The sequence below is a fragment of the Anneissia japonica genome, unplaced genomic scaffold (genome assembly GCF_011630105.1).
Source record: "Anneissia japonica isolate Jap-2015-1 unplaced genomic scaffold, ASM1163010v1 scaffold695_len1296351_cov181, whole genome shotgun sequence".
In the NCBI taxonomy this organism is placed as follows: domain Eukaryota; kingdom Metazoa; phylum Echinodermata; class Crinoidea; order Comatulida; family Comatulidae; genus Anneissia; species Anneissia japonica.
This window is the reverse complement of record NW_022740852.1, coordinates 538,623-565,303: the sequence shown is the minus strand read 5'-3', so window position 1 is coordinate 565,303 and position 26,681 is coordinate 538,623. Positions and strand designations below refer to the sequence as shown.

Genomic DNA, 26,681 nt, shown 5'->3' with positions numbered 1-26,681 from the left:
CCTTCCATCAATGGACATTTTTACACCAATATTTCAGATGTAGAATAAATTTTAATCCACACATTTTTCCAACCCCACTTAAAATCAAATATTTGTTAACATTCTCAAACTATTCCGGGTACAATAAGGATATATTAGGATAATGAAAGGCTAACCCACAACTAAATCAATGTATAAAATCAATGTTTTTAGTACCATCAATTGTAAATGTATGAACTTTGCTTTATAATGATATTGATGAATAAATGTGGTCTGTTGCCACAAAAGAGAAAAAAAAAGGATATATTAAGATGGAGATGGATACAATAATATATTAAGGAGAGGCACTTCAGGTAATAACAAACACATTTTTACTGTACCAGAACCATTTAACTGCCATCATTTGAAACAAAATTGGCCAAGCATTATCTTTCTAAAACCAGGCCAAGAACAGCTAACATTACCCAGGACATTGCCAAAAAACACTTCATGTTTGGCAATGATAATGTATTCAACCATCATCTCTTGTTTAGAGCACTTATCTCAACTTCGGCTCTGGTTGGTTAGTGCATATACAGGTAATATATGTCACTGAGATAATCTTATAGCACAATAAATTGATTTCTTCGAGTGGCTATAGCCAATAATCTACCATAGTGCGATTCTTCTCAGTATGGTAGGCCTACACGCAGTTCCTTCCAGGGTACAGTTTTTAACCCAGGCACTCGCATTGGACGGACCGTTTTATTTTAAATTATTTATATATACAAAACTAAACAGATCCCAAAACAAGAGTTTAATGCATTTTAATTATTTTTCAATACTTTTTGTTTTCTGATCAGCGGTTCTCAAACTATAATGTATGAGATGCGACGCAAAATTATGTTGACAAATAATACAGAGGGTCAGGTGAAACATTTGGATTTTCTAAATTACACAAATCAATGGTGATGTTGGTAGTCTATGAGTGGATACTTACCTGGATAAACTGACAAATTGCCTATTCTTTCTCACACATGAGAACACCCCTCGAAAAATAATAGACGAGGTGTAACTTTCGAGTCTCGAATAAAAATAAGGAAAATGCATGGTGGCGGGGGCCGCTTCTGCTTGGCGCCAGGAGTCAGCTGTTCTATTATTGTGCTGTAGTAAAACAGAACACAATTATACTTCAATTTTGTTCATGAGTTAACACCCTTTACGAGTATCTGTTTTTAATGTCCCAGGGAGTGGGTTACGTCAAACTGATTGGACGTTTGAGCCGAACACCAAAAAATTTGCGAAGTTTTTCCATTTTGTCCTTGGCTAAAATAACAAAATTGTTGGCACACGATTCGGAAGTTTATGATTAGGCAAACATATGAGTTGGCAAGCATACTGTAGCCTGATATTTCAGACTCACTGACCGACCGGTAATTAAAAACAGCCATTCATTAAGAACATATGGCAATACCAGTAGTGCAAAAAAAAACAAAACACACAATTTAATATGCATTTAAAAAGCATTTCTACTGAACATGTGAAAAGTCAACCAAACCAAAATACTATACAATTAAAAATAAATGCTCTACAGTATATACATAGGAAAATCAATTTTGTCTAATCTGGTCCTAACATCTTATCTTATTACTAGTAAATGGTCAATAAACTAAAAGAATATACCTTGTAGAAATATGGTTTGATTGTTTACCCTGTTTTATTTGCTTGTAAATTGTTTAAACAGATTAAAATGAAAATCAAAACTAATACACCATCATCTATTGTTATTCAATCTATCTTTGTTTATCATCTTGATTGCAGCAGTTGATAGAATTCATTACATTAATTATTAATGATGGTGGTATTTTTATGTTCAAAACATAACAGACTGAATTAAAAATTAGTACTGTACAATCAATCCAATAGAAAATTAGGACATAAATCTTTTCAATTTTTGAAATTTGCAAACGAGTCGTTAAAGGTAAACGTTGGGGAATAACTCGTAGCATATTTGTGCTGAATTACGTATACGGGTTTGATCCATGGCAACTGTAGCAACCACAAAGAGGGACTTAGTTGCTTCATGAACACCAATGAAACCAATGTTTCATCTACCTAGAAACTGACTCTACGATAAATAAAGAAAGGATAATAGACCAACATTCCTACTGTATGGAGTCTCATAGATCATTATTATAGTTTACTCTCACATCATAATTGACGCCAGGATCAGCAACATGTTAGCCCAGCAAAATACATTTTTTTGAATAAAATAAAAATAATAAAAACACTATCTCCATCAGTGGAGACCTCTGCTTTAACATGTTCTACTCACTGGTTGCTTTTTAGCTGGAATGATTCGGAGGAAATCATCTGGAAGGTTTCCAAGTAATGGTGGATTCCAATTCTTGTATGGAGTTGTGACACCTGGATGGGAGCTGGGCATACCAATAAGGATGTTTGAAGGCGCTGGGGTAAGGATGTTTGAAGGTGTTGGGGGTAGGGGCTTGTCGCCTGATAATATATTTGTCTGAAAGAATAAAAGAAATAATTCTAATTATTATTATTAACTTTTACTTGAAGTATTTATCATCTGGCTATTATATATGCATAAATTGCCGGTAAAAATAATCATAATCTTTATTCTCATTATCAATACCATAATCAATTTATCCCCATTAGTATCTATAACCCATATATTCTTACCCATCTATGACAAGGAAAGAAAAGTATACTCCATTACTGGTTTCATACTATAACAATGTGATGCTTTTAGTAGTTGCAAGTATCAGATAGTGATAATAATGTATATATTCTTGCTTCTTGGAAATACATTTGAGCATTTTGAAAGTTATGTCTGTAGTTATAACTGCCGACATAAAAGTATTCTACAGTAAATCCGTGTAAGAAGTTCAAGGTAGGATAATAACCCATACCGGTAACTTACAGCATCACATTACAGGGTCAGCGGAAGCATTTAATAATTGGTACGACGCAAAAGTCTTCAATAACCTCAGCCCCACCATGAAAAATTTTGTAAAATTTACATGTCTAGATGCTCGGAAATAACAATCAAGTTATTAATTCCGTTAATTCATTTTCTTCATTCATCATCTAGGCAACAAATAAGCCTATATTTGAAAACAACCAAGTCAAGATATTGGTACGGCAGCCGCCGTACCTGCTGAACCGGTTCCGCCGTACCTGCCGTACCAGTTCCGCCGCCCCTGCATTACCTACTCTTCTAAAAGATTCATTCATATTGGAAATAGAGTCAAATTAATTAGAAAAACAACTAACACACTTTCTTGCAACGCATGGATTTTAATCACTAACAAAAACAAAGGAATTTTTCTTTCTTCTCTAATATCGGACTAGTATTAAATTACAGTATTGAAAAATCTAGTTTCATAATGACTATGAGATCAAAACAGTCTGAAAATGCAAGCTGTACAATTGCATGTCACAAGGCAATTAAACACCACACATGCAATTACATTATAATGAGATAGGAAAAAAACTAATAAATTGAAGTACAGTGTTACTAGTAGTGGCAAAGTTGTGATGTGCATTCAATTGGGTTTTCTACTTTACTGTACATATGGTACGTTACAATACTGTATGTGCATAGAAAGATGAAGATATTTAGCCAGAGCCTTGCAGGCGTCAACGTTCCTATGCATGATACATGACTTAAAAAGTATATATATGTGTGTGTGTGTGTGTGTGTATATATATATATATACATATATATATAAAAATATATGTATATATACATGCATATATATATATATACACGTATATATATACGTATACATATATACGTATACACGCATAAACATATATACACGTGCGTATACACATATATGTATACTACTACCGCATAACAAAGGAAGCGACCCACGTGGTGCATTCTTAAATTTTACACACATTATTAAAATGTATTAGACGATAACACGGTATTACTGACTAAACGACCTACCACCCTCGTTAGATAGTCGTTATGTACCCGACAGTCGGCTGCCTTTATATCTTCACTTCTTGTCTTCAATTTGCATTCAAAGGGTACATTGCTGCATAGCCAACTGTCGGGGAGTACCTTCATATGACTACTCATACAACAGAAAAAACGTCCCATGGAGTTAGTGAACTACACTACACTACAACCGCATAACAAAGAAAGCGACCCACGTGGTGCATTCTTAAATATTACACACATTATTTAATTGTATTAGACGATAACACGATATGATTGATTGAACGATCTAACTAGGCCTACCCTTGCATCGCAGTAATACTGAACTAGGCCTAGCTTAGGCCTCATGTTTTTGTGGAAAGCTAGATAGTCGTTATGTACCCGACAGTCGGCTGCCTTTATATTTTCACCTGTTTTCAGTTTGCATTCAAATGGTACATTGCTGCACAGCCAACTGTCGGGGATATAGTACCTTCGTATGACTACTCATACGTATACAACAGAAAAAAAGTCGCATGGACTTAGTGAAAAATGGAGATCTAAAAAACGATGTATTTCAGCAAGTATTAAAACCTTTTTGTTTAATTTTAGGCCTTCTTTAAAATACCTATGCCACAGCAGTTGATTTTTTTTTTTGCCGTAAAACCAAAATAGTTCCATCCATGCCGACTTGCCGATCGGTTAGCGTGAGCCCTGACTGAACTCTGCAGAAACTTCACATCGAACTCGCATCGCGAGGTAAAACAAAATGTTGGAAAACTTTTCTTTGACGCATGCACATTTGCATAAATGTCTACACACACACACACATACTACACACAATAAAAAAACAAAGGAAAATGAAGAGTGATTACAATAGTACCTATTGCATTACATGCATAGGAACTAAAAATGATTATGTTGATATTAATGTACAGTGCAAAGCATTCTTAGTATTAATATTAAAATATTTAAAATTTCTCCTGTTAACACTATTATTTGATTACTTCTTAATATGTGAAAAAAAAAACCTCCCAAAAACTATACAGGGTATTATTATATAATTTCACCATGAATTTGAACCTAAAAGAAACTCCAGTACATTTTATATTTTCATTGAATAATTATGTGAATGATACTATAACATCTAATAGTCTGGTAAAAAAAAAACATTTTTAACAAATTTTATCTATATCTATTGAACTACTCTACTGGGCTTATGTGCAAAAAAATAGGACTTCAATTAAATAACTGAACAATGCTTTAAATTTATCGGTAAACTGATACCAGTACTTTAACTATACAATTCCTTCAGGGACAGATAACAATATTTTGAAGGTGTGCATGACAAATTGACAATAATAATTAATCTATCTTTTAGTACACCGTGTAGTATGCTTCAAATCTCAACTGTCTGTATTTTTTAGAACTGTTTGGATTGTATTTAATCGTAATTGTTTGCTTTTTAGGCGTATGGATTACAAAATAATATTTATGTTTAATTTCTTTTTTGAATACTGAGATATTCCAGATGAATTTCTCCAACATATTAAAAATTAATATGTTTGAAAGATAGCTTCCATACAGTAGCTCCACCTGTCCAGGTCCTCTTGTAGTTAGTAGACAAAGCATCTTGATCTACTTCAGGTCAGCAACAAATAAATGCAAATTATGAAAACAAAATTAGAAGGTCATTAGGTATTAATTAAAAAACAAAGGTCAAGATTTGATACTTGTGGTAATTTCACAAAGTACGGGCAGCCACTCAGAGCAAATTCTAATATTGACTACTGATCAACTAAACAAGTCAAAAACCTGAAATATCAATTGGAAGTGCTGGAGGAGTGAAACAATTGCTCTGAAATAATAAGTGTGAACCATATCAGTAGCCTGAAATACTTGAACATTAAAAAAAATCATCATAATATCATATGATAAAATAATAATGTTTTTGATACCTCAGGCCAAATTTTTTCAGAAATAGTAAGAAGTATCAAATCCTGCCAGACAATCTTATTCCTAACGTAATTTATATAATTTCAAGAGATAAAATGTGTCATAATGTACCATATTCAATCAGAGCATGTTTTTTCCATAAAAATATAAATAGTATAATTCTTCATTTATTTTCATCATATCTGGCAACACATGTAATTGTAAAAGTAGTGTCTACTTAAAATCACATTATTATCACCGCTGCCATCTCCACTGTCACCTGCTATGTTTCCTATAATTCTTAAGTTTGTGTATGGTAGTATTCAATTCGATTTTTCACATTGGCAGGCTCTACATATTACTGCAACAATGTAGCCTGACAACAATGGGCTAAATTAACTGCTCTATTTGATCTGGCAACCAATGCTCAACTTACAGTAGACATACAGACTATTTTGACATACGTGTATAGTACCGGGATTCATTATTTACTTACCATAAAAAACAAGGAATATCGTTGATTCTGTTTCTACATACTGTATATATACTCATTGATTCCCTACTAACTGCAATCACTACCACCATGCCATTAATAATAATAATAATTATCACTAACACAACAATTAAAAATAGTAATATCTTGTGTAAATTCTTTTGACCAAAAGACGAAATTTGTATTTTTTAATATTGTTATTACTGTTGATGAGATAAGATAACATTTATAGGTTCTCTCTTTTATAACAGAAGAACACTCTCGCGCAGGAGAAGATTCGACTCGTACAACACTCACAACATTCCAATCAAAATATATAAAATTAATTATTAAAAAATATAACTAAAGGTAATATTATTATTGTATTATATTAAGCATGTGATTATTGTTGAAGTATTCTGTTTTTAAAGAAGATGAAGAAATCACGTCAAAATGTTAAAATAATGGTGGGTGTTCCCCAAGGAAGATATAAATAAACTATGGTAAAACTGTATAGTAATATTTTAGTTTTATAGAGATGAAGTACTATTACTCATAATATCAATTACCATCATAACAATCAACAGTATCAATTGTAATAATGACTATTATTAATAACCACGATCTTTATCATAACTATCAATATCATTATTAATAACCAATTCATTACATCATCATCTATCAACATTGATCTTCGTTGCCACTGCAGTATTCGTTATAGAAATACTGTTTATCCCCAGATGATTGGGGAGATCATGGGGAAAAATATGTTAATACCATCATGTTCATGATATCAATAAATACATATAAAAGGTAATTACCTGTATAAAGGGACTGTTTGGAGAAGGGGGAGAATAAGGTGGGGGTTCCTCTTCATTTCGTATTGCACCAAAGCCCTGTGGAAATATAAGAATAAAAACGAGAGTTTAACATCCATGCTCTTTTTATCATGTGATCCCTATTTTTCACTGGCTGATGATAAAACATCAACTAATTTACAGTGACTCATACTGTAGGCTTGCATAGTTCATGCTCAGACTACATTCATGTCTCATGGAATTTAAACATCATTTTTTTTTTTCTTTTTTGCGTTCATGACTTACTAATTATGCACCATTAAAGCCTCACTTACATCTATTTTAATAACTGACTGAAGATGTGCCTTATGTTCACATACTGTCCCACAGTACATCAGCTCATGATATTACTCTATAGAATAGTTTCTTGAAATTATTATTATTATGCATTGTTTTTATTCACAACTGACAGCCAGTGACTCATCAAAGGGTGGGAATATGTTTTACAATAGCAGAGCACGAAAGCCTAGCCTCAAAAGAGGGGAGGAGAATAGAAGCAAACCAAGCCTCAGGGGAAAACAATTTTTTAAGATTATAAGCACTTTTTGTAAACTGAATCAATCTCTAAACATCGGTTTCCTTTTGAATAACATACATTAATAAAGGTAATAGTATACATATTTCATTATTTATATAAAAAAAACTACACTACTGCTACAGTTATTACTTTGGATCTACAGTAGTGACGAAGCCTGGGTTGGCTCTGGAGGATGCCCTCTGGCGCCTACATGAACTGGGTAATTTAAGGCCATTTTAAAAAACTGTTCTATTTTAGCCGGTACTACATGCAGGATAAATTTGTAAAGAAAAAAAATGTTTGGCGATATAGGAGGGGTTTATCTGTCTGACTGGGCTTCAAGGTTCCACTGAATATAGGCTTACTGTTAGTTAGGACCTTTGCTTTTGTGGAATATCTGACACCATAACCATCTCATTAGAAGGCAAGTAGGCCCTACCTTAACCCACAAGCTACGACTTTCTTACATGTTGATACATAAAGCAGAACATATGGAATTAAAAATTTTAATGCATTTTGCATACGCATAGTTACTGTAGTACTAATCAAAGCTGTACACAAGTCATCATAATTACTTTAATAACTGTAATTTTAAAAAAAATGTGGAATATTGATATACCGCATAAAATACTGTATCAATTTCAAACTACTGGTAAACATTAACATTTCTTTAAAATAAACATGAATATTTATCAGATGTCATTATCATTAATAATCTTACTTTTTGGGTATATACAGAGAGTGTACCCTCCAATATGAGACCACCTGTGAAATCTGAAAATGTAGGGTGGTCTAAAAATTTGAAGTGTTGGTTTTCAAAATTTATTATTAGATGATAAGGTTATTAATGGTATGGTACAGTAATGACCAGGCCTTGTGGAGTGCATAATACAGTACATGATCTCAATGTTGTTTCTTTTTTTTTTTTTTTTTTTTGTAATCTAAAATTCTTATATGACAATTTAAAAGGTCATTAAAAACTCTAATTTATAACATAGTAATTTGATACATTTTCTTCACTAACCAAAATACATAGAGTATTAGTGATGGTTGGTAAAGAAATTGAGAAATAAAAAAAGAATATCAACCAACCAAAATCCGATCACTTTCAGTGTACATAAACAATATTGTTATTTGTACTGTACTGAAAAGCCTGTCTCTTATACACATCTAGATGTGTATAAGAGACAGGCATACGCATAGTTACTGTAGTACTAATCAAAGCTGTACACAAGTCATCATAATTACTTTAATAACTGTAATTTTAAAAAAAATGTGGAATATTGATATACCGCATAAAATACTGTATCAATTTCAAACTACTGGTAAACATTAACATTTCTTTAAAATAAACATGAATATTTATCAGATGTCATTATCATTAATAATCTTACTTTTTGGGTATATACAGAGAGTGTACCCTCCAATATGAGACCACCTGTGAAATCTGAAAATGTGGGGTGGTCTAAAAATTTGAAGTGTTGGTTTCCAAAATTTATTATTAGATGATAAGGTTATTAATGGTATGGTACAGTAATGACCAGGCCTTGTGGAGTGCATAATACAGTACATGATCTCAATGTACTGTGACTGAGAAAACAAAAAAACATAATAATAATAGATGACTACTGCAGTTTCAGAAGATTCAAGATTGTTAGAATTGGTACTTTGAAAAAGTGGTTTTAGGCGTCTTAAAATTAGAGGGGTGTCTTGGAATCAGGTGTCTTGAATAAGAGTGTGAATATACTGTATCTGCAGTCATCATCACCAACCATAGTTCAAACATATGTGCATACTCATTTAAATTAACATGAAGTTATTATGTAGATGTCATTCCCTCTTGCCATTAACTGAGTGAAGAAAATGCAATCTGAATAAGCCTTATCATGCACTACGATGCATGGAAAAATTAAATTGAATCCGAACATTTCCATTCACCATTACGAAAAAAATATATAGAAACAGGAAATTAAAAGATTAATTATAATTTTACATACTGTATAGTAAAATAAAGCTCTATTTTAAAAAATAATACTTGTTAAAACTATAAACAATATTGATTTACTTAAAGTATTTAAAGATTTTTTATCAATTTGACATTGCTATATTTAATTCTAAAAAGCAATTAATTATTTACTGCATCATCGAAATTGAGGTACTGGTAAAGATAATTAAAAACTTTTAAAAAAATGCATAAAGATTGAATGTCTTTTAAAAGACAATACTCAAAATGAAACACCAACTTGCTTGCACAAGACCAACTTACAGAAAATATCACAAATGTTTGGTTGGCACATTTATTTGGACAAAAATACTGTTTTTTTTTGTTTCGTTTTGTTTTTGTTTTTTTTTTGTAATCTAAAATTCTTATATGACAGTTTAAAAGGTCATTAAAAACTCTAATTTATAACATAGTAATTTGATACATTTTCTTCACTAACCAAAATACATAGGGTATTAGTGATGGTTGGTAAAGAAATTGAGAAATAAAAAAAGAATATCAACCAACCAAAATCTGATCACTTTCAGTACTTAGTGTACATAAACAATATTGTTATTTGTACTGTACTGAAAAGCATTGGTAGCATCATTTACAACAAGCCAGTGGGCATTACAAATCATTTGGCAATAAGCTTCCCATACATTATCATATTGACTACAAGCAATGGTATGGAATTGTCATGTATATAAGCCACACACCAGTTATCTTTTTTTTTAAATGTAAGGAAATGAAAAAATACTTCTCAAAATATTTTTATTCGAAAGAGTGCTTTTTGAGAAAACAGGGATAGCAACATATTTAGTTCAATAATATTATTAATAATATTTCGGTATTTATATAGCACTATATCTAAGACTAAGAGTACTTTATGTTAATATTTTTATTCGGAAGAGTGCTTTTTCAGAAAACAAGAACGACAGCATAGCTTATTCACAGAAGAAGAACTCAGGAACGGTTAATGACATACAGACGTTTGAATATTTAAAAACTTAGGAAACAGTGGAAAAAAGGGGAGTTTACGCTTTTTTTCATACATATATTTTGTCATAGAAAAATCAGATGCACAACATATCAAACAATTTTTTTTTTCCTCCATAAGCCTGGCTTTAAAAATATTTTGGTATTTCATAGCGTTCTATATAATTATGTTAAGGTACATTACATACCTCAGTCAATAAAACAATATGAAACATATAAATAAATCTAGTTTAAGACCCACTCTAATTAAAGACAACCTCCAATTAAAAACAACTTTTATGTGGCCCCAGATGAACACATATCTTTTATCTTTATAAATTTATATTTTTCTAATTAAAGACCAAAGTTGTTAAAGACATGAAAACATTATTAGTCCCTAAAGTGGACTTTACCTGGTATGTATGGAGTGAGACCTGTATTAAAGAAACGTGATTCAGTTAAAAAGTAGACGCTGTAAAGGTAGATAAATTTTTTAAATATTAATTTATTCATACTGGTTACTTGAATATTTTGTAGGTTGTATTAATTTTTCCTTGTCATGATAAACTTTTTATAATGTAAATTTTTTCTATTGTGAAAACAAAATAGCATTTGACTGCAATTATTAGACATTTTTCAATATTCATAAAATTATCATGATAAAATATTTGAGGCTTTATATACGGTAAAAGATAATTACCGCCAATCACCAAATAGTAGATATTAAATTAAATTGGTTTCAATTTAAATAATAATAATATCTTTGTTCTGTGGTTACTATACTAATGGACTGAGTTTAATAGTTCAGTGGTTTAAACGCTTTCCTTCCAATCGCATGGGCTTGTGTTCAATTCCTATCATGGTAACAGGATTTTTTTTCTCAAAATCAAAAAGCAACTCTACTCCCTAAACCTCATAATAAGATTTAAGCACTCAATCCAACAAATCCAACTCCAACCCCTGTGAGCGCTAGATGGCACGACGCCATCTGCTGGTTATCGATGACAGTCTAAGCTGATCATCATTAAAAATAATCTGTTGCATGCGCGTTGTTGCATTATCCATAGAAACATATGAACGACGACCATCAGGCTCGGTGAGTGCCCGGACGTAACTATGTAGAAAATCTTGTGTGTATGTTTTTTTCTCTTGTGAAAAAATTACTACTTCATAGGGACTTGCTATCTGGTAAATCACTTCCTTTGTTCCTAAAGTTGTATGCAATGTTTTAAAAATAAAATAAATGTATGGGATGAGTGATGGTTGACAATAAATAGAAGAATTAACCCTATAAAATGGGATATAGCCAACCTACCAGCCCTGATTTCTAAGTGTGACAGTGTAATTTTTTGGCCTAAATATAATGCCATCTATTCTAGACCATCAAACCATATAGAAATAAACTTATTCCACCATATGGGAATAAAATTATTCCTCCATAAAGAAATAAATATAATTTATAGGAAAATATTTCAAAGATGAAATAACAAGCACAACACAATATGAAAAAATTATAAAAATATACAATCGATAAACATTACTTTAAATAACACGAAATTTGCACTGCATATGTATTCTCTGACAGCCAACAATACATAGCGGATTACTGTATACAAATGCAGCTGTAGCAACTGAGGTACAGTACCATACTGTAAAGTGTACTGAGAAGCTATGTGTATTGCCTTATAGGCCTACTGTCAAAACTAACTCAGGCAAACAAGTGTAAACTCATGTACGTCACAACATGTCAACATACTATGACATTTCGCAATCGACTATGCAAACATATGTTCTCAGTTATTTTTCATTTTCAATTATTCTACATTGTGGTCTGTTGATATTTATGTTATTATTATTTTATATTTATATATATACATTCTTCTTAGTCTAGATTATATTCAGATTGTTCAAGTTTTCCAAAAATTGTGGGAATCTTTCCCGGAAATTGGCACTCTTTTCCGAACTTCTGCAAACAAGTATATATCTCATGGAAACTAACCAATCTCTCACAAATTCATGGCGTTCTTTCAATATGAATATATATATAAATATGACCATCATATGCTACAATCATGTCTACTGGTCTACTTTTGGGAACAAGGTATCCAAGGTCTTTAGCAGCTTTAATCTCTAATTAAAATAATATTAATTAAGATAAAAGACAATTGATAATAAGGGAGGGAACACAGAAAAGTGATCTTAATTGGAGGTTGACTTTAATTGGAGAGGTCTTTAGTTGGAGGGATCGAGACCTGTATTGTAAATTATAGTTTCATAACAGTAACACTATAAATGCCACTACCATTTTTATTATCAGTATACACACAATCTCAATATTAGGACACTTTGGATTGACTTTAGGCTGCATAAGTACATTTATTAGTTTATCACCCTCCTCCCACATCACTTTTGTGCAAATTCTCATTGTTTTATTTTTTTTTTCAATCAACATATATTTTTATTTCAAATGGTCATTCTTCTATCTTTGTTTACTTGAAAAGCTCAGAATTTCTTGCAAATATGTTTACTAGTACAACAAAAACATATTTTTTAAAATATAAATTTGATTCCATTCTTATGACTTTTATATATGTGCCCTTAACCATTGATTTACTTGTAAACATTGGTAAAATGGGGGTGGGGATTAGCAAAAAAAAACAAAAAACCTCCTTCACTCATCAGTTTTTATTCTTTGATAGGGTGATAAACTAATATTTTTTTATAAGGCCTTATCTGATAAGGGTTTAATATACAAAAGTATTAAATGCTAACAGGTAATTCTGCTAAGTAATATTTCAATACTATATTTTATAATTTATAATTCTTTATAATTTATTTGTTAGTATCTTTAATTATATATAGTAAGGCCAATTTTTATAACTGTAAATTTGTATCAAACTTATATTTAGTAAGAAATACAGTATAGATCAATTGTAAATTTTAAATTCATAATCAATAATATTTTTTGTGTATTTTATAATGTAATAATCGCATAGTTTTATAGGCTTAATACTGATTTTGAAAATAGTGTACAACTTTCAATTCACTGTGTTTTTGTTTAATATTTTCATTGAGTTCCGTCACCAAAACAAACTTCTGTGTGGACAAACAGATTTCTGTATTCTGTACTCCATTACACTTAAGGAGGGTTTAGTTAAAGTAAATTACCAAACCATACCTCTGCTAAAAGGTAGTCAAACCTGTACATGTCTGGAGTGCCCTTCCCTCTTTCGTAAGCATTGGGCCATACTGCCCCAATACGAAAGAGGGATGGGCTCATACTGGTACCCATTTATACACCTGGGTAGAGACAAACATAGATAAAGTGTCTTGCATAAGAACACAAGCGACTTGCACAGCGAGAGTTTTGAACCCCTGACCAACAAGGTAGAGAATCCAAGCCTCAATCACTGTGCCAAACGCTTCCAAATGCTTTATGCTACTGTACTTTAAAGGTGATGGGTGTTTGGTACATCTTTCAAATGATAAATAAATAGAATGAGTTATTTATAACTGTGGCTTCGAGTTTCCCCAAAAAATCAGGAAAGCCTCAAGCACTCCGACCAAGTAACCAAGAATCTCCCAGAAAAAACACCTCTTGCAAATTCACAATGTTTCTACAAGTCTTCACTAACTTTATTATCAATTGCATCCCTGAAGTTAGCACAAAGAAAAAACATATATTTATGGGCCTCATGTACTTGTCATCCATATGCAGCTATAGAGTGTTTTGTTATGTCAAGAAATTTTATAATCATAAAGTGACGATGAACATTTCCAGGCTTTCGCAATGCACTTTAGGAAATTCTTGAACTTGAAAATGTTAACAAAAACTATCAATATTCCAATTCTAAACATTGATATCAATGTTGTCAGGGTGAAAAAAACGTTAACAGACATTATTTCATATTGCATGGCCAGGTTTAATGTAATGTTATCAAATCAGCAATGAAACAAAACATCTGGGCAAACAATAATCCTATAGAATAACATTATCAAATGAAATTTGGCCAAACTCACATTGACCGGTACGCAACATAAAAAAGGAAAATTATAGCAATAAGTTACATTATTGAACTTCACTAGGATATTGCAGTGTATTTTTATGAACTAAAAAAAATTGTGATATAAATATGTTAATAGAAAAACTAATCCATTTATAAGTATTGATATTATTGCCAGCATTTAAAAAAAAAAACATTAAAAAAAGACATTTTTGAATATGACCTTGACAGGTTAATGCTGAGGTATCATCAGACCAGCAAGGAATTTTGACATGAAGGCTAACAATTCTGTCATGTGATCCATTGTGCAAACATTCTGATAGGTGATGTTGATGTAGTACCAGCAGGTATTTAGCAGGTACTCATACCTGTAAATCATGAATAAAGAATTGCTACAGTCAAAACAATCATGAAAGATAGTAGAAATTTAAGGTAAAAACAGTATAATTGCTGAATACTATATAAAACCATGGATTTAAATATGGCTATCAGAATGTTTACATTTTACTAAGCATTGCTACAGTCAAAACTGTCATGAAAGTACTGTACAGTATGGTAGGTATTTAAGTTATATAAAACATTGGCTAAATAATGCATTAAAACCATGAACGTAAATATGGCTATGTGCTACATCATAGCAAATAATAATAAATAATAATAATAGTTGGATTTGTAGAGCGCATCATGCGAAAAAGCCCCTATGCGCTTGGTGATTGAGCTCTTTAAGTTGGACATTTTGAGAAAAAAGAAAGTTGAAGTTATTTTATGAAACTAAAAAAACCTACTCCTTAAACTAAGGCATGGTTGGCCGTTGGCTCCGAGGAGTTCATCCGCCCTTTGTTCAGCTGTTTTTTTTTTCGTGCTGCTGGGTGTCCATCCATCCTCCCATTGGCGGCCGCTAAAGACCACCAGATGGGGTTGTCGGAATTAGTCGCCGACGATTCGACCGGATGCAGTTTATAACGTCGTGCCCAGGACACTATAATCCTAATCTACACTTAAATACACTAAAATAAACCAACTTAAATAATTGGTTGAATATATTTAAATTTGTAGCTTCTCTTAAGTCAGATGGTAACTGGTTCCAGAGGATAGGTGCAGCAAAATAATTGGTTGAACTATTCCCATAATTAATAAATGAAGGTTTCGGGTCAGAGGTCGGCAAATCAACAAAACAGGAATTTCTTGAGCTTTGACTTGAATATATTTAAACTTGTAGCTTCTCTTAAGTCAGATGGTAACTGGTTCCAGAGGATAGGTGCAGCAACACTGAAGGCTCTATCACCATAGGATTTCAACCTAGAAGAGCGTCTGGTAAGTACATAACTGCTAGTTGACGATTGCAGTGACCGTATACATGACATTGACCAAAGATTTAGCATGTCGCTTTTATGTACATAGGTGAAAGACCGTGAAGAGCTTTGTATGTAATGAGATTTATCTTAAAAACTATCCTTTGTTTGACAGGAAGCCAGTGAAGTCTGTTCAGAATAGGAGTGATATGATGAAAACGTGGAGTTCCTGAGATAAGTCTTGCAGACATATTTTGCGTACGCTGCAATTTTGAGATTAATTTATCAGGAAGGCCATATAGAATGCTGTTGCAATAGTCCAACCTACAAGTGATGAATGCATGAACAAGCTTAATAAGTGCTTGTTTTACAAATAAAGTATAAAGAAATCAGTATGTTTACATTTGACTAGCATTACAAAGATGAATATATAATTTTGTTATAGTTTTTGACATTGAAGTACTTCAAAGAAAATTTCATAATCTTCAATGTCATGATTTTAAAAAAATTATATTTTCTTTAACTAGTTTCATGAATTAAAAAAAGAATGAATGCCATTTTAATGTCAACTTGATGACTATGGAACAATCAATTATAAATGTGATTCATAAAGAATCAATAAATTATAAATAATATAAAAAATGTAAATATACTAACTGATATAATTGATTTATTCAAATAAACAAATACTGTATATAATAGTATAATCATGAGGTTCTTAATACACATAGTTAGTTAAAAACATCCCATGATTGGTAGACTTGGACTGAGACCAGAAATGAATGTGCCAAGTTCCTAGATCAATTGTTAAGTTGGGGTAACCTGGCAATAACATACCAACTGACTGTATTTTCAGCCCTCAGGGAATACAATAGTACAGAGGGCATCCAGAGTGTTGGTAGACATTTTGTAAACTTGCATTTTTCAGTTATGAAATGCCCGGGTTACAAAATGTTGACACCCCCCATTCCACAGATATCAGAAAATTAATTCACTGAAATCCTACTACATAGTTGTTATATTTTTTTCTTCTTTTTTTTAATTATATTTTTCATCACTTGTTAAACTAAAGATATTACAAATAGTATTTAGCAATAGTGTTTACGTTTTTCAAAAATTAGAACATAATCCAGAACTAAAACATGAAATGGCAGTTTATATTCAAAAAGCTATACAAGTGATGATGTATTCATCATTGGGAATATAGTGTTATGAGTTAATATCATCATTTTTCTGATGTTTTGTTTTTAAGTTACTCTGAGTACTGATATGTATTCATGTGCTGAATGATTAATTGATTGATTAATTAATTGATTGATTGATGTACTGATTGATTGAATAATATATTGATTGATATATTGATGTATTGGTTGGTTGATTGATTGATTGACTTTACTTTAATATTCACTCACAAAAACATACATGTACATGAAATGAAAAAGAAAGAATAATCTAATAAGTTGTCTAATAAAAAACAAAACAGAAAAGTTTGCATGCAAATCAACCAGTGAAATCTAACCCAGAATGAAGGGGAGTACATCAGGAGGACATAGCTAGGTCAGACCTAGTAGCATTGTTTCTGTATGAAATGTTCCCAGCTAACTAACATATGTTAATTAAACCATAGAGATATAAATACCTCCACGATTAAATCTAACCCATGGAAAAACGGAGGGTCTGACAGTGTCCTAACAATTTTGTATCATCCATCTGAACACATCCATGTCTACAGGGCCCATGGGAGAGCAGAACATTTACTAAATGAGCCACAAGTTAATTAGGTACAAATAATTTCATACATTAACATATGTACATTATTTTAAGTACTCCAAATTACATCGGTTTCAAAATTATTACAAATTTCAAAAATAATGAAATGATATCACATGACAAATGATAATGTTTGAAGCAAAATTAATATATTTCTATTATCATATGCCAATATCAAAAATAAACTTCATTCTTCAAATTATAATTTACTCTCAACAATACAAATGTATGTAATTAGCAACAGCTGAGAAAAATTATTCCTGTACAAACACAATTTACCATTGTTTGAAAGACACAGTATACAGAAATAGCAAAAATAAACAATGTAGAGATTCAAAATTAATTCTAATATAAAGAAAAAAATGTGAACACTAACCTTACGACTGAAGTTGGGTCGACTTAGAAGACTCAACATTATACGATAATTATTGGAAGACCTACAGTCTAGTATATTTGTATTATTCCTATATGATAGTTGAAATGAAACAAAGAGAGCTAGTCTGCCTTTCACACTCCACAACACACATCGAGTTTGTCCACTTATTCGGTGTAAGTCTTGATTGAAATATGAATCAGCTGGGAGTGGACTCTACCATTATTCTATAGGGCCTTAATTCCAATGAGTACAGTATTTGCATGCAGGCAAATATGCACTGTTCAACAGAAACAAAGAAATCTGCAAAATGCAGAAAGGACAACATTCAACATACACACATACAAATACATAATTCTTTCTAAAACTATCAAGAAATTAATTATATAAATTAAACACTATTAAATTTGTTTTATTAACACTCCAGAAAAGACTATACATCAACAATATTTTTGAAATGCGGTATTAGGCCCATGTCAATACATATAGCCGCACGTAAATGCAAGGTTCACTAAATATGGGTGCAGTCAAACAAAGTTTAAAATATCATACAGCTATGAAGAGTCATCCTTCACAGCTGTGTAATAGTACTCATGGATATGTTTCTGATGGTACATGTCAATCAAATGAAACAATGTACTCCTACTAGCCATATTTTCCCATGGACCCATACACGTTTCTTTACAGCTGCTAGGTAGTGACAGACCACCCCCATACGCAATTCAGCACAATGACGCTGCAATATATGGGTTATTCTCCTACTACCTTTATGAGTCGAATGGCCGAGTGGTAAGGCATGGGCGCCGCTAACTACAGCCTTAACATTGGCGCTGGTTCCAGCTGCTCCTCCCACATGGTTCGGTTGGTAGAACCATACCTCCATGGTAGAACCATGGTCTTCTCGGATAAAGGACTTAAAATGGAGGTCCAGTGTATACATTTGGCTCATATACACTTTAAAAAACCCATTGCATCTCTTGTAAGAGTTAGGTGGGGAGGGGTTATCCCAACGTTATGGTTCATTTTTTCAATTACTATAAATAAGTGTCTCTTACGGCAGCCAGATTGTCACAAACCACGCCCATACACAATTGTGCACAATGACACGCCAAGTTATGGGTTATTCTCCTACCTATTTACCTAACTGAAAAACACAGTGACAGAAAGGAAAAATATCAGAGAAAAAAATATATTTTGCTGATTTACAGAGGTATTTTACTTACAAAAATCCTTAAATTGGTTAACAGGATAGGGATTATTTAATTATTATTTGTTAAGCAAGGCAAACACCAAGTTGATTTATACACCATTAAAATGCTAATTCAACAAAAGTTTTTTGTGTGTCTTAAATGTGAGGTCTCACCACGAAATGAGACGCATCGTTGGTGAAATCATATTGAGATATTCACCAAAATAGGTCAAAGGCAACATTTTTACAAAATTTTGATTTTAATGTTTTTGAATAATTTGATAATTATATTTTATGATTATGATTGTGTACTTTTTAAGTGAATTTTCTAACTAAAACAGTGTTCTCTTCGCATATTCTGTAATTCTAGTCCTCTCAAATCCTGGTTGTCATACACCTAAACTTTAGATGCTCACATCTCTGGATCTATTTATACTACAGTAGGGAAGCTATTCAAAGACCAAATTAAAGCTTATAATGTGATCTACCAAAATGTAATATAAACTCATTTTTTGATGATACTCATTTTGTAGTGAGACCTCACAAATGTTGTCACCATTAAATTTATGTAAATTTCCAACATATTAAATAGTCATTATCCATATTCTGCATTTTATTGATGACTTGTACATAATTTAAATGGTTTTTATACAATATGAAACATATGATTATTTAAGACAGACTTTATAATTCATAGTTATTATTTTCCCCTATTGTAAAATGGAACAATCCTCCTACTGCATCACTAAATAATTAAATTTATAGTATTGCGTATGTACACAACAGCACAGATGTTCGGCATGACGTTACTGGCAACTACAATACAAATGGTTTAATGAAAGACATCTTCTATAAATTCACAGTACCATACAACACATGGCATGCAATGACTGACATAACAAATGGGAATGCTCACAATGTCTATGTTTTGAGACAGTATCCATCGCCACCACAAGATAGGGAAGAAGACGATTTGATGATGGATGTGATGATGTGAGCTACAAGTCAATGGCACTATGCCATTAGTGGCAGTACTAGCTGAGGGGAGGAAGGGACCTGAAACCACAACAACTAAGCCCCATACCTCATCCGCCATGACTCTTCAGACAACAGTGCAAAAAAATGTTTGTTTATTTAGCTTAAATTGGCTGAAATTTTAACAGTTTGGGGCCATGGAATCGCTGAACTCTGCTGCCCTCTTCTGGATATTCTCAGTCTCGATGTCAGACAGCTCTCCCATCCACTGAATGTCTTATATCCACAACTGCATGCAATAGGGTGAATGGAAATGTTTAAAGTGTACTTAAAAACAGTCAGCATATTTGTTGGATTTACAGCTCTACAGAAAGTGAAGAAAATAGTGACTGATAACAAAAATGTATGAGAAATAATCATGTTTACAAAACCATCCAGAAATATATCAAAATTTTGAGGAAAAAAAAGTAATTATGTAATGTATTCACTTTCAGTACTTACTGAAGAAAAAATATATTGGTTATACTGTACAGTATATCCAAAAAAATGTAATTAATGAAATACTAAAAAAATATAACATTATTGCAGGAAACAGAAGAAAATAATAATAATAATAATAACAATAATAATAATAATAATAATAATAATAATAATAATAATAATAATAATAATAATAATAATTTTGGCTTATATAGCCAAAATGGAGGTTGCTTATATAGCGCATTATGCTAAAGCCTCAATACGCTTAACAATAAAAAAAAAAATGCTAGGAGAAATTTAAGAAAAGTACATGTAAAAGTGAGTTTTTAAAGCTGCCTTAAAATCAACAATGGAGGTTGCCTGTCGGATTGTAATAGGCAAAGCATTTCAAAGGAAGACAGAAGTCCAAGAAAAAGAATGATTGCCATAATGCTTTGTTGATGGCCGAATAAAATGGAACATATAAATATAATAAATGTTAAGATGAAAAAATAATAACACTTACTAAAGTTAACTGCTAATACAACAGTACCATAGAACTTCATAAACCATAAAAAAAATAATATTTTTATTTTGTAATTTTCTTTAGTTAATTGGATCATCATCAAATGTGCATTAATCAGATGGATTAATCAGATGGAACAAAAACCAATTAGTTTTATGAAATGGAAGGTGTTTCATTTGGTGGTTGATTTTTGGATACATGAGGTTCCATCCTCCTTTACCAAAATTTGCCTCTTGCAACCAGGGTGTAGTGTCCTTGAGCTAATTACTGTACAAGCTCCACAGGATATCAGATAAATGTTAAGTAATTAGATAAACAGAATCAATTTTCTCAGGCAGACAGTAAACTGGAACTACTTTCACAATACTCAATGCACACATACACAAATGTTTAACAGAAATAATAAAATAAAATGCAACATATCATCCGGTTTTTGTTATAATTTGTTAGAAAAAAATTCAAGGTGTTGTTAAACAGTTTTTTCTACGGCTTCAAAAACTGCTTGGAAAGCCAAAACTTTGACTGAAACAGGCTATAGCAGACACTAAATTTCATGTACGTCGTCAAACCAAGGAATTGGTGGTTCATAAAACAGATTTGTTTGTACAATAACTATTTATAATAGGCATGCAGTACGTACGATTTGTGTACAATCGTCTTGTCTTTCTCGCCTAGTCGTTTCGTAGGCTAGGCCTAGGTAAGAATGACACTAGGCCTCGGCCTAGTCAACAAAGGCCTACAACATCGCCAAATTGAAGCCACGTGGACCGCGTAGATGCTTGACTAAATCTATTATTTGTCTTCATTTTACAGTATTATTGTCATATTTAAAATGTTGTTTATTATCTAAAAACAACATAATTGTAGGCCTAATCCTACCGTCTGTTTAAACGCAATCACGATCATGTCGTGACTTCACAACTAACAAGTACATGTGGGAAAACCCTGATTGATCATTCTGGGCATGCGCATGGACATGCATGGATATGTAAGTTCGAGCGTTCAGAAAAATCGTAGTTAATACTATAGGCCTAGGTAGTAAAAAATTTGCCGAGGCTGCCAACATCTGAGAATTTAATTTGCCGACCTAATTTTTTTCATCTCTCAGTACTGTCAACCACTGTTTACAAATTTACAACATATGACGACACGATCAAAGCAAGCGCTCTTTTATTATTTACTGCTGAAGTTTTTCTGTCATTATGCTGGCAAAATAGTTCCCAATTACCGTTGTATTATTTTTATTTACAACAAACAATTATATATTAAACGATTCGTACATTTAAAGTAGTTTCTAAATATTTTACACACTAATTTTCATCAATAAAAATATTACTAATAAATGGATTCAAAGTGAATCACGTTCAAACCAATATATTCATCCGCCTTTTTCAGAAACTTCATGTCGTCGTACAACGGCGCCTATACCAAGTCGGCCTAGGCTAGGCCCATTAATAGCCCTGTACTTTTGTAACTTCTCGTAAAGGGCTCGTTTTTTACGATTCGAACTCGTAGGTAGGACAATTTTTTCTGCTAAAGACAAATGTTAACATATTTCATACGATTTTCAACAAAATAGATTTTTTTTAAATTTTTATAGTAAACTCAGTAGGAATTGATTGTTATTGCTATGGCAGCACCCCTCTGAGATAATGACTTTTCCAGCCGCGATAGCCCTTCATTTACCGCGGTCTAGCCTTCCTGATAATTAGAGTATAATTAGCTATGATAAGAGACCCTGGTTTGATTTCCCGAGTTTTCGTGGATAAGTCGGGTTTTGTGGTAAAGGAGGATGAAAGAGCATGACAGAGCAAAATTGTTAATTTAAAGCAGGGAACGGTGAAATTCAGTAATTTTACTGCTTCCTGATTTAAAGGGTAATCAAATTTACTTTTTCAACACAAAAACTAATATGTATTTAAAACTAAAAATAATAACTGTATACAGTAATTAATTTAAGATGGTACAAATAAGAGACTTGTTTTTTGTTTCTTTATTTTTGTGCTTTGCTTTGTTTATTTAAGTTAAAAAAATCAGAGTTTCCTTAAGAATAAAGTTATAAGATTTGAACCTAGGCCTTCGGGATATGGAGGTATGCATCTTGAATAACCACTAACACAAAACAAAAATGTCTGAGGATAAAGTACAACAAAGTACAACTTTCATTCTCAAAGAAAAAAAATTGACAGAAAAAAAAAAAGTAAACAGCAGATAATAATATTTAATAACAAAAGTAATGAGTTTGGTTTTTTGTATATCAATTTTAGACTAAACTGTTTTGATATTTCAGATATTTAATATTAAAGTATTAGAATGGTTTTGGTCGAAAAAGGACCAATAACCATATATCTTACGTTAAACTCCATTAAAATGTTATTTACTGTACGTGAAATAGTACAACCGACGTAAATACGGCTCTGCCATAAGTTAAATTGTTATGAAATTACAAGTCATGTTTTAAAGGGAGTATAAAGATGTGAATCAAACAAACAAATCTAAGAAGTTTTTTGAGAGAAAATAAAATTTATTTTTATTAATAAATTTAGAAGGAAATGAAACTAAGAATGAAAACCGAGATCGATGTTTTATGTTCATACATTGATATGTGAATGTTAATTTTTTTTAAATGATGTGAATAAGTGTGGTTTTGCCAGAAAAGAAAAACATATATATACATTTGTTGTCAAGAATGAACAGGTGAAAAGTAGACTAAAATATATTTGATGAACTTTTAGAACACCTACAGAAGCAGTAATAAGTTTTAATTGTTTCGCATAAAAACATATACAAACGATGTCAAGGGTACTGTTGAATAGTAATCAAACACTTAAAACTTCCTATTCATCTCTTCTTTGTTGGATATGCCAGTTAAGTCAGTACTGTATTTTGACTGAATTCTGTTGATATATCAGTAAAACTGCAATACACTTTAGATCAAATAAAACAAATGATGAGATGCTTGACGGGATGCTTTTAAAAGTAACAGCTTTTGTGGATTAAGATAAGTTGTTGTTTAGGATTAGAAATGGGATGGGCAAAAGAACCGGAATGAATTATAGTTATTATCGATAAATCTCCTTATCATGTTGGCTGCCAAGCCTTTTTTCCTAGTTGTTCCCCATGCCAAAGCATGCTGTAGAGGGTACTACGATAACAAGTGCCAACACCTTTATAATCTAAACAGTAATTATTTAATATTTAAGATTATTACGGGCGCTGTATTACAGGCCTTGGCCTCCTTGGTTCCCAGCACTTGTTGTTGTAGCTAAGAAAAAAATGGAGTAAATAAATGATATCATTCAATCATTTGTAATGAAGCGAAATATATATCATTGTTTTCAGGTGGTTCCCTGAACTGCTAGGATGCAAATAGTGTTCTACAACCAAGGTTAGCCAGTGAAATGCAATACAAAAGTAAGATGTTTGGACAGGTTTAGACGTGAGGACCCTTGGGAGTGAACACTCACATCCCTTAGAGAGTGTGTTAACTGTTGATTTTACCTAATTACCATAAGCATCTGTTCCATTGCTACTGACATAAAAAAAATTGGCATATAATGATGAATTAATATTTTATTAAAATAATAAGAGACAAGCAAGGTCGGATTACTGTAGATTAAATCCATGACGTATTTAATCTTAAGCCAAATAATAATAGATTGTAATTAATTTATATTGCTTCCAAAATGGTCGAAGAGGCAGCTTATAATAATGAGGGTATACGCACCGGAAATAAGAATGACCCTCAAATAAGACAATAGAATTATCATTAACAAGAAAAACAGCAATAACAACAACAGCAATAAGACAATGGAATAGGTTATGATATACGGTAGGCATGCTATTCTGGAGCATACAAACACATACTATTAGGAAAAACCTTTGAATCGACTAATAAACCTGTAACAACAGAAACAAACAAGACAGCAGCAACATGACAAAACATCACCAGCAACAACACACCAGCAACAATATCATTATTATTTTTATTATATTGAAATTGACCATTCTCAATGGAGAACATATCGTCGTCATTGACAGCAATATCATCTAAGTATTAGCTGAATATATTTATCTTTATTAAAAATATTTTTAAAATATTTTAATCATTCTAACGAGGTAATTCCTATTCCTTAAACTAAAATGTGCTTGGCCGTTGACTCCGGAGAGCTCATCTGCCCTTTGTTAGCAGTGTGCAACAACAGTTGGGAAAAGAAGAAATAGCAAAAGAATCAGTGGCAGTAACAAACACACACTAGTGTATAACAACAGCATAAAAAAGAACTATAGTAGCAACAACAAAAACATAGCAAGAAGAGTATGAACAAAGACAATCACGAACAAGTGACAATACTACCCTGCTCTGAGAAAAGGCATTAAGTACATTTTTTTCAAAATTGAGATTTTTAGCTTATGTGACTCCTGAATGTCTAATCTATCACCCTATTTTATCAAATTTCCAAAAATATGTCTGGAAATATGAAATTTTATTTTAAATTTGGGCATTATCTGCAAATTTCACTATAAATACTCTGAGAAAAGGCATTATGTGCGCGAAGCCTTACATACATGCATTGAACGCTTGACTTCACGCAAGACAGATAGTAAGTAACTAATCAGATGCTAGTATAACGAATATCTAACTAATTAGCTTGCAATCCTTAGCAAATAATGCCTAGTTAGTAACTGCTTTATTTCGAAGAATACTCTGAGAAAGTGCATTATCTGCTTTCAATTTTACGGCGTTTATTTATAATTCTGTGATTAATGAGATACTTTTTCCGAAATGATGCAAGTTACAGCGCAAGACCTTTTTTAGAAGTCTTTTGGAAGAGTAAGTACAATATTGTATTTTATTATGTTTCATACCTATTAAGTATTACATTTAGATTATTATTATTATTATTTAGTATTATTATTTTTTTGTTTTATCGACATTGTATGTTTTGTATTGTGTTTATTATTGTTATTGTTACTATCATCATTATTATTACTCTTTCAGGCAACCAAGTGGTAAACCAAAAACGGAGAGACACAATTTTCGCCACCGAGATTGTGCTCCACTTCGAGGAAGGGACATTGAGTAATTCAATTGTGAAAGAAAAAGTGTAAATAACTATTTAAAAAATTGTAAAAGTCGGAGCATTGTAATAAAACTTTTAAAATGTTTAGTCGATCGATTTAATTATTATGATAGGCCTATTCTAATTATCAATCGATAATGGTAATGATTATGATGATGATGATGATGATGATGATGGTGTGGATGATGATAATTAAGAGGATGAAGAGATTTAAAAATATGATGGCATGCTAGTTACCGAACCATAAATAAAATACGTTTAAAATAATTTCACTCTATCCTACCTCTGTCTCTTATACACATCTAGATGTGTATAAGAGACAGGTTCAAACCAGCGCTGATATTATGGCTGTAGGT

At 31.9% G+C, this 26,681-nt stretch overlaps 1 protein-coding gene across 4 annotated transcripts in view; it reads right to left on the bottom strand.

Annotated features, from left to right (window-relative positions):
- Positions 1–26,681, bottom strand: part of LOC117118439 (CUE domain-containing protein 1-like) — a 78,472-nt gene that overhangs the window by 27,073 nt on the left and 24,718 nt on the right. For all 4 annotated transcript variants that reach the window (XM_033263033.1, XM_033263035.1, XM_033263032.1 and 1 more), the window contains exons 4-5: positions 7,142–7,216; positions 2,294–2,488 (exon numbers count right to left, since the gene is read on the bottom strand). In XM_033263033.1, coding sequence (XP_033118924.1) covers positions 2,294–2,488; positions 7,142–7,216 — 270 coding nt within the window. The remainder of the gene's footprint in view (positions 1–2,293; positions 2,489–7,141; positions 7,217–26,681) is intronic.